General features: G+C 36.8%; 1 protein-coding gene across 2 annotated transcripts in view; it reads left to right on the forward strand.

Annotated features, from left to right (window-relative positions):
• Positions 1 to 13,626, forward strand: part of LOC109854930 — a 31,698-nt gene extending 18,072 nt beyond the window's left edge. Inside the window, exons 3-8 of one of the 2 annotated variants that reach the window (XM_020428570.1) lie at positions 395 to 972; positions 8,666 to 8,846; positions 9,638 to 9,772; positions 10,255 to 10,795; positions 11,430 to 11,703; positions 12,246 to 13,626. In XM_020428570.1, coding sequence (XP_020284159.1) covers positions 395 to 972; positions 8,666 to 8,846; positions 9,638 to 9,772; positions 10,255 to 10,795; positions 11,430 to 11,703; positions 12,246 to 12,623 — 2,087 coding nt within the window. In that variant the 3' untranslated portion in view covers positions 12,624 to 13,626. Of the gene's footprint in view, positions 1 to 394; positions 973 to 8,665; positions 8,847 to 9,637; positions 9,773 to 10,254; positions 10,796 to 11,429; positions 11,704 to 11,968; positions 12,118 to 12,245 lie in introns of those variants that run through there. The other variant, XM_020428571.1, reaches the window with a different exon arrangement.

Below are 13,626 nucleotides of genomic sequence, written 5' to 3' on the forward strand. Positions count from 1 at the left end.
GTCTTAGGGCCGTAGTGCGGTAGTGACACTTTTCCGGACATGGGTCCCTATACTCAAATGTTTTCTACTGTTGCACTGAATAACCCCTAGAAGTTTGATCCCATAGTTCTGAAACACCCTGTATATATACATATATATATATATATACACAATAACATCGTTTTACTTTAGTAAATTCAGTTTACTAATTCGATCACGTGCTATATAATTCGACGGAGATCATTCTCCTCTTTGGAATTCGCGGAGGCGCCACAAATATCCGACAACCAAATTAATGCAAATTAATTCAACGGAATAGAGATTGGCCCGGCGCCCGACTATGATTACGTCAATTCGCGTCACAAAACTTTCTGAGCTCGCGAGTGTTTAAACAGCACGTGCTTCCTGTCGCCAGAGTTATGCTCGACGCTGGTCTGGGTGTTGAACTCGTCGAGCGTCCTGCAGGAGCTTACGCTCACGTCGATCGCGGTGTTCGCGGCCATCAGCAGTCGCGACGACGCCGTGAATCTCACGAAGAATCATCTCAAGTATCACTTGGTCAGTTTGAGCGTCATTAGCGCCTGCATCGGCATAACCGGCGTGCTCAACTTCGAGCCGGAAGTCTGCGTCTTTCTGGCCCAAGAGATCTCGCACAAGTACGGCATCTTCGTCAATTCTCTGAGATGTTTGCTGGCGATCACGTCCTTCCTCGGCTTGCTGGTCGCGCTTTTCAGAAATCTCTGCCGTCCACCGACCTCCGAGCTGCTCAAGTCGGTCTCCGATTTGTCCGAAGCGAGCTCAAAGAATTCGTCGGGAGCGTTCGAGTGTCACCCGCATCATTGGGATCCCTCGAGCGGATCGTGCACCAGCGGTTCGACCAATAGCAGAGCGTGCTTGAGGAAGAAGAAGATACAGGTGGATGAGGCCAGCGGCAGATCTACCGCTTACAGCATCCTCTTTGTCTGCTACGTTTTCGAGCATCTACCTATTCTGGTAAATTATTTAACATATAATAAATATTTAATAGTAACATATATATTTAATATTTAATATTTAAATCAACGTGAAAACCAATGAGCCTAAGATCCTGGGTGAAGGTGGACGTGAAATTAAATAACAGCCAATGCATTTAATATTTAATATTTAATAGTAACATATAATAAATATTTAATAAGTAAATTTATCTATTATTTGTATTTTTAGTATTTTTATTTTATTTTTCTCTCGTCTTTTATTATGTTATAAATAGTTATCTACTTGTTTTTCGCAATTTGTTATTATTGTTTTGTCATTTCTTGGGATTTTCAATGTTGCTATCGCAGCGTAAGACCGGTTTCCGCGCTGATTGACTCTCGGTGATGAATTAAACAGACTAAAAAAATGACTTGCACGTTATTAAACGTGACGCGCGATGTTTGCGCGTACACACTATTATAATTGTTAAATGTCTTGATAACTTGACAACCACATCGTCTATCTCGAGAGAGAAAACCTTGTTCCTCATCTCTTTATCGAATAAGTTTTTACTTACGTAATTTGCAATTTTCAAATTATCATTTATAATTGAAAGTTATAAAATTTGCGATGTTGTTGTTAAAAAAGAAACATTGTAAATTTATCAAGAATTAAAAAAGCAACGGAAACGCTTATTTATAAATATAACGAGCAAATTATATATCTACTTATTTTTCTTATGCTTATTTTTTTCTTAAGCTAATTGCTATTACGGCAATCCGGGAAACGTGTTTACGGGAAAATTGCTCCGATCATTAGCATAATCTTGTTACGACTCACGTCGAAGGTCCGGAATATTGTGAAACCGATCTAATTTATGTAAAATCGTTAAGTTCAGTTTATTTGCTATCAGAATTAATGCATTTTTTTTTTCTATGCGATTGGTTTAATTATTACTTTCGACTCGAAATCTTTTAACGAACCCCGGCGACGGTAATGGTCGGCTCGTGGTTAAGATTTATCGAGTTGGTCTCTGAAAAGAAAACAAATGCGGCGTTTAAACGGTCCTCGATTGTGGTTAGACCCTCCGCGAACGTTTTTTTTTTGTTTTGGAGAAGTTGAAAGTTTTTTTGTTTTTTTTCAAAACATATTAAAACACTTAATTTTTGTACGTAGCGTCTCGATCGTGAGAGATTGTTTCGCAATATTCTCGAAATTACGTGCGCCAAGCCAACCGTGACAATGTTATATAGTTAAAAGTGACCGATCCAATTTATGGCACGCCCTCGGTTATGCTTCTCGACGCGGCAAAAACCAGAGAATATTACGCCAGTTCTTTTTTTTTTTTTTTTTTTTGACGCCGGCGTCGGTCATTAACATTTTTTTAAATTTCCATTAGGATAGAGAATTTCTTGTTAGTCAGGCGTGATATCTGTGAACAAAAAGTAAATAATAAGACACGAAAAAAGTAACACGTACTCTAATAATTAACTATAAAAATTATACATAAATTTTTTATTTATCGTAAATCTCTTACAGAGAGAGGACGGTTTCTTTAAAATTTAATAATCCTATTTTTTAAATATATTTTCCTATTTGTTGTATTCAAACAACATAATTTTTTACATAATCTTTTGTTGAAAATTTTCATATTATTTGATGAAAACATTACGATTATTAATTATTCAAAAAATAATTTGTTTCAACCAAATAATATTTTATTTAATAATATTTTACGTAATATTATTTAATATTTTATTTAATATTATTTTATATTTAATAACCTAATAATATCGCGCACGGTACTTTTTTTAACTAAATTGCATACAATTGCATTGTGATAATTTGACAATTCTTTGATCTTCAAATCACGATTGGTCAGTTTTAGAATTTGTTACAATTGTAGCACAAACAAACATCGTCTCCCGCTTTACATTGAAATATTAGTTTAGCATTAACTTTTGGTAAGAGTCAGTAGCTGAATGGGGCAAAACGTTGCTTGTCAAACGGAGGGGAGGTCTTCGGGAGTTTCCAGGTTTTCGAAGACCTAGTTGAAATGATTTTTTACTAGAAATTAATCTTAGGATAAAACCTAGGATACACTTCGAAAGAAGCTTAGGCAAAGATATTAAATATCCTAATGAACCCAGTTTTTGATCAGTATCCAATGTTTAATCGGTTGTTAAAAAAGTATTATAGTAAGGTTTTGATCATAAAAATTAGTCCAAAACACAATTTTGGTATAATAATTATTCCGACATCTATACACCTCCTTTCGGACTAATTTTGATGACCAAAACCTTACTATAATATTTTTTTAACAAACTGATCAAAAACTGGGTCCGTGACGGTATAAGGATAAAAATGTGTATTTTTTTATATAATAATTATAAATTTTATATAATTATTATATAATTATATATAATATATAATATATTATATAATTATTATATAATTATTATATAATTATTATATAATTTATATATATTTTTTTATATAATAATTATAACGATAAAAATGTGTATTTTTTTATATAATAATCATAAAAGCAATATTGTCAAATAAATTATTTTATTTAAAATAACGTAAAATTAATTCTTCATAAAATTGTCGATAATATAGTTCAAGGACCAATACAAAGTTGAATACAATGTGTTTGTGTATAAAGCAGCATCTCTTTATTTATTAGATAAAAAAACGTTTCGATCCTCCTGTTTTGGATCTTCTTCAGTGGCAACGCGATTGACACCAATTGTACATCAGTCAATTTAAGACGATGGATTAAAACATCAATGTTAATCGTGTTACCACACGAGAAGAAGATTTAAAACAAGAATCGAAACATTTCAGCTATTTACTAAAGAGATACTGCTTGATATACGACCATCTTTTATTCAACCTCGTCTATTGGCTCTTTCACACTATATTATTTTATTCAAATCAAACGTATAAAATCAATAATTAGAACGTTTGGTTCAAAAACTCAATTTGTTTGGATTACATCAATAAAATAATTTGTTTAGATTCAACACAAAAAAATTTGTTAAATCCAGAAAAAACAAACTTTTCTCTTTCTCTGATATACATGTCAAAATCAACGGCCTGATGATTTATATTTTTTTTAATTGTCGTGAAAAGATGAATCGCGATGCAATTTTAGTCACGCCCTCGAAAGTTCCGCATGCATTTCGCAGATTCGACGCGTTTGTTCGATATCGATCATCGGCCGTCGAGCAAGCAATTGCATCAGTACAATTACATCACAGTCGAGAGAATTTTCGTGCGAACGAGCGCAAACTAGAGGTGCAAACTCGTTCGAGTCGTCCGTCCGGAAACGAGACGCTGACCCTTTGCTCATAAATTCCTTTCCTCGAGAAAGTGCTCGCTCGTGAAACAAAAAGGGAAGCCACGACACACCAAGAAAGAATGGAAAAAAAAAAAAAGGATCTCGACGTGCACACAGGCGAGATTCGAAAGCGCGGTCTTAATTTCGGACGGTGACCTTAATCGGGCGAAGCCGAGTTAAATAAAAATTCGTCGCTATTACAATTCAGCCGAAACGTGCGTTCCGCAAAAAGTTCGTCCTTCGACGATTAACTACCGTGACATACCGTGACTTTTTTCATTAATTATTAAATGATCGCAGCTATTAAACGCGTACGTGACGCTATACGACGTACGTTTACTAGTTTATTTACAACGCGTGACCAATTAGGTTTTATCGTCCAGATGGGCGTATCGCGATTTCGCGCGCGCAAGAGAATTGCGGAACGAATGTCAATGAAGAATCATCCTGTTGCGTCCACTTCAATCGTCGCGATGCGACACGATCGTGAAACGCGACGTGAAACATCCGGCGCGTATGTTATTCGCACGTCGCTGCTAATATGTTCGTTCCATGAGTATCAGAGTGCGTGATTATATATGAATCATCATTTCTACGATCGACAAAGTACACCTAGATGGTTAAGAAATAATAGACAATTGCCGCTCGCGTAGAGCGATTTTTTTTTCTCGCGCGTACACCGAAAAAATTGTATTCTTGTTTTGAGGATATCCCACTTACTTTAAGTATATTTTATGCTAAAATAGGCGCCAAGAAGAGTTTCTTATTTTAAGAGAAAAATCCTCTAAATAGTAATATTGATAAGAATATATACTGATTAGAATATAAAAAGCCTCTATAGAAAAACATATATATATCTCACTATCGAAAAAGACTATATTCTTAAATTAAGAATATATTCTTAAAAATAAAGAATATATTCTTCATTTCAGAAGAATATCATCTAAAATCTTTAAGGAGATTTTTTAAGTATAAAATCTTCTACTTACGAGAATATAATTTTTTCGGTGTAATAACTCCTTGAAAAATTAATTATCGGTGCACCGTTCGTCGAAATAAAACGCACCGTTCGCCCGCTTACGCGCGCGCAAACGATCCGTAACGATCGACCGTTATATTTTCTCTCTTTTCGTGTCCAACAACATATAACTTAACTAGTATAGATTTTAATTTTAGATTTGATAAAAAAAAAACTTCTCCGACGAACGATTTCTGTTAAAATCGATTAAGATCGATAAGTTTTCTGTATTTCTTTTTGCTGATTCTTTTGAAGTCAAAATGAATTTAACATGAGAATTTGATGTAATTATCTCGAAATTCGTGAAATTGTTAAGAAATTTCGAGCCAATGTGTTTTCTTGTGTGTTATTAGGCAATATTGTTATCTCCGATCGGTCTAAATCTCGATATCGATCGCGCTTCTAAATAAACGAGCGTGGCCGACGATATGGGCGTGTTACGCACACGTTTTCCAGTAGCAATTAAAGTAAAAAAACGCCGATGTGAGGAACGCCGATGTGAGTTTGCGCGACTGAAATTGGAAGCGGAGAAATTCACGGATCGGTAAGACACAAAGTCGTAGTACACAAGTCGCAAAAAGATTGAGGGAACGCACGCGGAAGCAGAGAAAGACACGCACAAGACACTCCCGTTTCTCATTCCGTATAGCAATCGAAGCGTATTGTATTCGTAAGAACAAAATTATGATTCAAAGGAATGTGAATTAACTCTGACTTTTTTTCAAAACACAATATAAAATAAACAATAGCGGAATTAAAATATATAATAAGAGTTTATAAACGCAAGATCTTTTTTTTAATGTGTTATTTTTACTAGAAATTTATCAAATATTTGACGTTTTCGTGTCTTTCGTCTCAGAAAATATCAAATCTAACACAAAGAAGAAAAATAAGTTGATAAATAATAGAAGTAGAAAAATAAGTGGATAAATAATAATAATTCTTAAATAAGAATGAAACCGTAAAAGAAAAATTAAAGTGAGTAAAGTTGCTCTAAAATTGGATTATGCAACATATAAATAAATAAAAAACAACAATCGAATCCAATGAACAAGCTCCGGAAGAAAAATCCAAATTGAAACGAACTTTATGAGCCGTGATTCATAAATCGGTAGTGGATCATAAAAAAATAAAAAAAACAAAAACGTTTATTTTCTTCTACTTTTATATTTCCAGAATTTCAGCAAAAAAAAGTGTAACATATTGTATAATAAGAATTATGGAACACAATTAAGCGCGAGAACAAAATTTTGAGATATCACACATATGCAATAACGGAGAAGTGAAAGGAATAAGTCAAAAGAAGTGAAATATGAGAGAAAATTTATAGTCGGTGCAGTTGCAACTATCGCGCCAATCGGAGCAAGATATATATACGTTCGAGAGAGAAAAAGACAAAAGAGAGGGAGAAAAACGAGGGTGTTGCGCGTGCACGTTACGTGCACTTACACTCGCGCGCGCGCGCGCGTGGCCGCGAGTATTAAAGCCGCTCTATTCTCTAATTAAAGTACAACTTAAGTTTCGATTTCTCATATCTCGGACCAGACAGGCCGTTACTCACGTAACCCGTACGGCGCACTTGCGCGTTATATCGTTTGCGAATAACAACGCAAGGCAAAAGGCATCGCCGCGCCGACTGAAAGGAAGGCCTTGCCGAGCGTTAATTAACGATAATTTAATTATCCTGTCGCGATTAAGAGGTTCGCTTGAAATGGTATATATACGTAAAGGCGCGCGAAAATTTATATTTGCACGAATAAATCACCTTGAAAACGAAACGCTTTCCAATTCTACGTATACGAGAACGTATATACCTATACAATATATCGCGCGCTCGATATCTATCGTAAATATCTATTCTCCAAAACTTCATATTTCTGTAATTCGACAGAATTACAGAACACACTGTGATTATTTACGTAACACTGATTTTATTTACGTAAACAATAAAAAATACAAAACTTTCTAGCATTCGATAATTCAGTGTGTATTAAATTGTTTTTGCAAATGTTAAATTAGTTTGCGTGCTATTTTTTGAAACAAATTTATAGAATGACAACTTCACACACCATACGCGTATTTACACACACACATTTTTATTAAAATCAAATCTTGTTTAACACATACATATAAAACTGCGAATTTTTCTCACATATGCGGATTACCGTTTCTACACCAAAAAAAATTGTATTCTTGTTTTGAGGAGATATCCCACTTACTTTAAGTATATTTTATACTAAAATAGGCGCCAAGAAGAGTTTCTTATTTTAAGAGGAAAATCCTCTAAATAGTAATATTGATAAGAATATATACTGATTAGAATATAAAAAGCCTCTGTAGAAAAACATATATATCTCACTATCGAAAAAGACTATATTCTTAAATTAAGAATATATTCTTAATTTCAGAAGAATATCATCTAAAATCTTTAAGAAGATTTTTTAAATATAAAATCTTCTACTTACAAGAATATAATTTTTTCGGTGTGGAAGTATTCAGTATAGACAAACGGAACGACGATTGCTCGATCGCGTTACAGTTTTTACACGCGGCGCGAACGGTGCGTGCGCAGCGCGCATAAAATTTTGCACTCGCCCGCGTATCGCATTTTACACACATATCGCGCGTACTTTTGAAAGCGCGACGCTGAGTTTTCACCGCGCGAATTCTCGCGCAAATCCTTGACGTTCGAAAAATCGAAAGTTTTTTTTCTCTCTACTCTCGTAAAAGCGAGGACCGCCCGCATTTTTCTTCAGACTGCGCGCATCTTCCTATAACCGGGAGGCACGATTTTGTTTCTCTTCGTACGTGCCGACGCGTGCACGACGAGCACACGCATCAAGCGAACAATTAGCCGCGTGTGTGTAATTGAGCCGATCCGAAACGTTCGACGTGCGCGCGCGCGCGCGCGCTCAGCGAAAGCTGGACCCAATTTCTGAATAAAGAATCTTCTTGACATGAATTTGTGGTGAAATTTATTTAACGCAAGGGAAAACCTCGTCGCGCCGTCTCAGAGAGAATATTAAGGCTGCATTATGTTGCAATTTTAAAGCAACACGCCGCGGAGGGAGCGAAACCCCGTTTTTTTCCATACGGTCTTCCATCGCACAAGCAACGGCCACGTTGAATTAACGATTGTAACATTCGAGCAACGAGCATTATTAAACGTAATCGATTATCTGCATGGTTCATATGATACAATATTACACGTTTATATTACATTCCATATATTATGATGTATTACGCTATAAAATTAATAAACGCTTGTCTACGTAAGTTTTTTTTTTTTTTTTTTAAAAGAATTCTTTCTCGAGGCGGCGATACGCACAGATACGCACAAATTAATCAGATTTCGCAATTCTTTCCAGATCATCTCCATCAGACCGAGTCTGCTGAGGAATTTCTGCACTTCTCAAAACCTTGCGACGTGGCTGCCCCTGGTGAAGGACACTCTGCTCCCGATCTTCTTGGCTCTCTTCGACAAGATGTTCTGCCGATACGTCGCCAAGGTGTACACGAAGCAGGATCGCGCGAGGAGATTGTCGCACGGTACGGTTTTCTCGTACGGTCTCTCTTTACGAAACGGGGAGGGCCGAGGAGGAACTATTTCGTCGTTTCATAACCGACGAAGAAACGGGACGCTACGTGATTTCCATTCTTTCGTCGAGCGAACAACACACACTGACCTGTCCGCCGTATCGCGCGCGTGGGAAAGTACAAGACGCCTATCGCGCGGTAATCGTGATTTCTGCCCGGCAATATAAAACCGCTCGCGACAACCGGCAATTTTTCTCGTTACAACGACGCGCGTTCGAGCGATTCGCTCGGCCGCCGTGTTTTCGCTTCGCAATATATTCGCACAGTTGTATTTGCACAGTTCGTTTCGCGTGTTTCCCTCCTCATCACAACCGCTGGAAAAGTTTCTCTATTGGACTTACTTAAAGCGATTTCGAGTTTTCTCGACGCGCGTTTTCTCGACGGCGCGTTTTTTCAATTCAATCCGAATAAATAATCTTATCGAAAAATAAATCTTCTATTATCATATACATATATAATAATTTGATGTTCGAAGCTTGGCAGGAATTTTTATTAATAAATTATTTAAAAAATAAACTTTCTCTTAACAAATAAATAATTCGGTGTTTTCTTCGAGCTTAAAAAAAACTGAAAGAGAAAGTTTCGACTTTGCGAAGAAACAGCGACTTTTAAGAAGAAATAGTATTTTGAATAATTCATCAAGCTGACGTGTTTCATCTTAATTAAGCAAAGTGTTGTATGTTTTTGCGGAAACCTAAGTGTTTTGATGCAAATAAAATATTTTGGGGATTTCTCTTTTTCAGGCGGCATAGACGGCAAATTTCGTCACTTCGAGCAGGACACCGAGTATAAATTGCAGTTGAACCTGAACCACGGACTGAAGTTCCCCCTGACCAACGGAAGCCTCTACGGACGGTTGCACAGCCATCAGAGCAGAGGTGAGCGGGGCGCGAGCGCGAGAGCGGATGTCGATGAGATTTAACGACGCGAGAATGTTACGATCGGCCGATAAGTTCTCTCTCTCTCTCTCTCTCTCTCTCTCTCTCCGTTTCAGTTCCATATTGTTTAATTGCAATGTTTCACGCGGCTTCGTTAAATACGTTCGCCTTTCGACGTTAGAAAGTTCCGAAAAGCGAAATCGTCTGTTGCACTTGTAATCGCATCAACTCCGTCATCGTTTTCCACTGCTCGACGTTGTTGTAACGTGACAAGTCAAACAACCGTTTTGATATTTCCGAAAGCGACGCTTTCACAAATCGCGCATAGATTATTGTAAGATCGCGTCGACGTTAATTAGAAGATCGTTAATCGACGAACGTTCTAAGAAATCATAAGTATTTATTTGCGCGTTACGATTATGGGATTTTTTGTGACGATATATAAATTTCTATTTGCACAATCATTGTTCTCGTGTTTGCAGCGAAGAACGGTACGATCACTATGGGAATCCAGCAACACTATCCCGGCAGCAGAACGCAACCGATGAACGCAACCGACGACGGCAACTACACGTCACTGCCTGCGGAATTGTCGTCCTTTACGAGTTCGACGTTTGAACCGCGTCAGCAAGACAGGATTCCCGAACCGCCGAGAAAGAACTCGGTAGAGCAGCAACAGCAACAGCAGCAGCAGCAGCAGCAACAGCAGCAGCACAGCAGACGGCCACGACCGAACGAGAATCCGCACGAGAACCTGCTCGTCGGCAATCGCCGAAAGATCGGCAGCACCGACGTCTTCGGCCAGAACATGGAGAATCTGGTGCAGCTGGACGATCCCGCATCAAATCATAGAAAATTTCAGGCCAAGAGTCTGGACGAGATTCGCGAGGAACCAATCAGACGACACGCCAGAAGCGTGCTCGGTCTCGAGAATCTGATTGTCGGTTTGGAGAACGGTCTGCAGGAGCAGCCGTTCTATCCCAGAAATGTCCTGCGAAGAAATCAGAGCTTCGACCACGCCAGGTATAAGCCGCCGCTTACTCGGTCGATTCGCCGATTTGTTCTCTCACACTACCTTTTAGCGTACCTTCACTTTTCACCATCGTGCCATTAAAACGCCGTCACGATGCACGCCGCGAGTGTGCAACTGGAAAGTGAGAGAGACGCGCGTTTTTCTTATTAAATTAATCACAAAATGCGAGTTTCGCGCATCATACACGCGAGATGACCTACATCTGTCACGAACGATCTTTTTTTTCATTAGTTTCAATAAATCAGACAAATTAATATTTGTTATCAAATATATATCGTCATTAAAAATGTAGATTTAACAATATTAAACACAACGCAAATTAATAGACGTTATATATTTTTATTTAATTATTAGGTCTACCGGAAAGTTCTGTCCGTTTTTGAAATAAAACAAAATACAAATTTTTCTTATCGTCAATAAACTTTATTAAATAATATAATTGCCATTGTTATTAATGATTTCTTACCAGCGTGAGGGAAAATTTGTATATCCTATTTTTGAAAAATTTAGAAAAATTTGTATTTTGTTTTATTCCAAAAACGGACAGAACTTTCCGATAGACCTAATATTTTTTATCAAATTTATTTTAAATATATAAGTATATATGATATTTTGTTGTTCCAGATATCATCGACCGATGTTCGATGCAAGAACCTATAACTTGAAAAAAGACAATCACTCGGTGAGAGAGACTCTGCAGCAGAGCCTTCATCAAAACCTTCATCAGAGGCAAGATAGCCAAGGTGATGGATATGATAGCTCCGATGACGAGAGTTGCGACCTGGATAACGGCGACTTCGACACTATGAGTTCCTGCAGGAGCAGAAGCAGAAGCTGTTGCTCCGTCACCACGGTCGCCAATGACGATTTTGAATATTTTCAACGCAAAGGAACGAAGGTAACTTTTTTTTTATTAAATTTTACAAGCTGATTTTTTTTTTTTATTAAAGTTTATTTACCGTAAATTTTTTCATCTCATTTGTTTGTCATTTTAAAATTTGTCAAATTTTAAAGAAGAGTGAGAGAAAGAAAATTGGTGTTAAATTAATTGGGTTTTGCAGCATTTTGTATTTTTTGTATTTTTTTTTTTTTTGTTTTTTTGTTGTATTTGCAATTCAATCCAATATTTGTTTGATTTTTATCTTTTCGCTTACTTTCCGTAGAATGACGGATAATAAAATAAATCTCGATAACAAGTCAAGAGATAAACTGGCACATCGATTCTATAGCGTTTAAATGCGAGAAGATAATACGAAGCGAGGCACTTTCACGATGCGAGAAAATGCATCGTCGATGTAGAAAAAAAAAAAAAAAAAAAAAAAAAAAAAATGCCCATCGCTGACGGATCGTTTCATCGGCCTTTTCGCGCGGCGATAAAGGAGCCGCGCGCGTTCGCGGCTTACGTAATTCCGCATCGTGAGAACGCGTCCTGTTTTACAGGTGGAGTTGCTGCCCTCGAAGCGAGTCAGCGAGGTAAAGGTCAACATGCGATCTTTCACGCCGCGTATCATAGAGAACGGTACGGAGGATCGAGAAGAGATCAAGAATTACGTTAGCGGCACAAAGCTGCCGTCTGACACGAAGCCCATTATACATTCCTATCATCTTAAGACCAAAAGAATCGGACCTGGTTACTCGATGAACGATCTGGACAAACTGATCGTCGATAGGAAACTGCCTAACTTCTCGATGGAGAGCCTGAAGAGCATTTTGAAAAATTCGGACGTGAGTTATCTGGATAACGGCGACATATGCAAACACGACATAGGCGGATCGGCGCCGGATTTCAAGAAGATCTTCGTCACCGAGTTCATATGAAACATAAAAAATAGAGCACGTTGATAAAAAAGTTGTAAAAGACTTTTTTATCCGCATTCATTCTCTTGTGATATAGCATGTGTTGACAACGTAGAAAATTTTGCGCTTCGCATGGTCAAAAAAAAAAAAAAAACTTTTCTAATTAGATGCAGAAAATTCGAAAGTTTCCTCCCTCTCGGCGCGAGATTTTATGAAAGTATTTCCGAGTTCATTTTTTCACGACGAGATTCTAAAAAAAAACATGCGTAAACTAGAAAAAATTAGATTTACAACGATCGCATAATCTGTGTTAATTTTATTAGAGAAAAAATGTTATCAATGTTATCAATCAAAAATGTTAAAACCATCTTTAACGCATTTTTTGCGCGAGTTTTCCACGCACAAACCTTCTTCATGTTTGTAATATCAATTCTAAATTTTATATATAACTGTTTGTTTTTATAAGTGTCGCATTTTTGAATTTGTTATTTAAGTATACAGTGATGTTGTTACCGAATTTACAGATGAATGTAAATGAAGAATTTTATCGCAGACGCTCTCGAGCGTCGTGTCTATATATATATATAGTTTTTTTGTAAAACTATTGTAAAATACTTTTGCAAAATACGTAGCAAATTTGTTTCGGATGGGGAGTCAATTATATTAATGTATCTTGTAAATATTTTGTATATTTGTACCGCAAATAATTTAAATATAGCGATTTTGTATACAATTACGCGTGGCTCCGTGACGTGTGTTCATGGCGCGGATGATTTGTTACGGAATGACGAGCGTATTGTATAATTACTTGCAAATATATCTTACTTCTGGGTTTATGCGTAAAGATATAAATTTCCAGCAGTTGTTTGTTTTATTTTCCTTCTTTAAAAATAGAAAATTAATAAAAAACTAATTTTAAAAAACTAAAACTTTCCCGTTGTTATAAATTCCCATCGACCAGACAAGTGTCACTGACCGTGTGGTAATTTAAAAAATAATTATATAACTAGGGTATAATAAATAA

Source organism: Pseudomyrmex gracilis, unplaced genomic scaffold, assembly GCF_002006095.1.
Source record: "Pseudomyrmex gracilis isolate BER0280 unplaced genomic scaffold, ASM200609v1 scaffold_75, whole genome shotgun sequence".
Classification (NCBI taxonomy): domain Eukaryota; kingdom Metazoa; phylum Arthropoda; class Insecta; order Hymenoptera; family Formicidae; genus Pseudomyrmex; species Pseudomyrmex gracilis.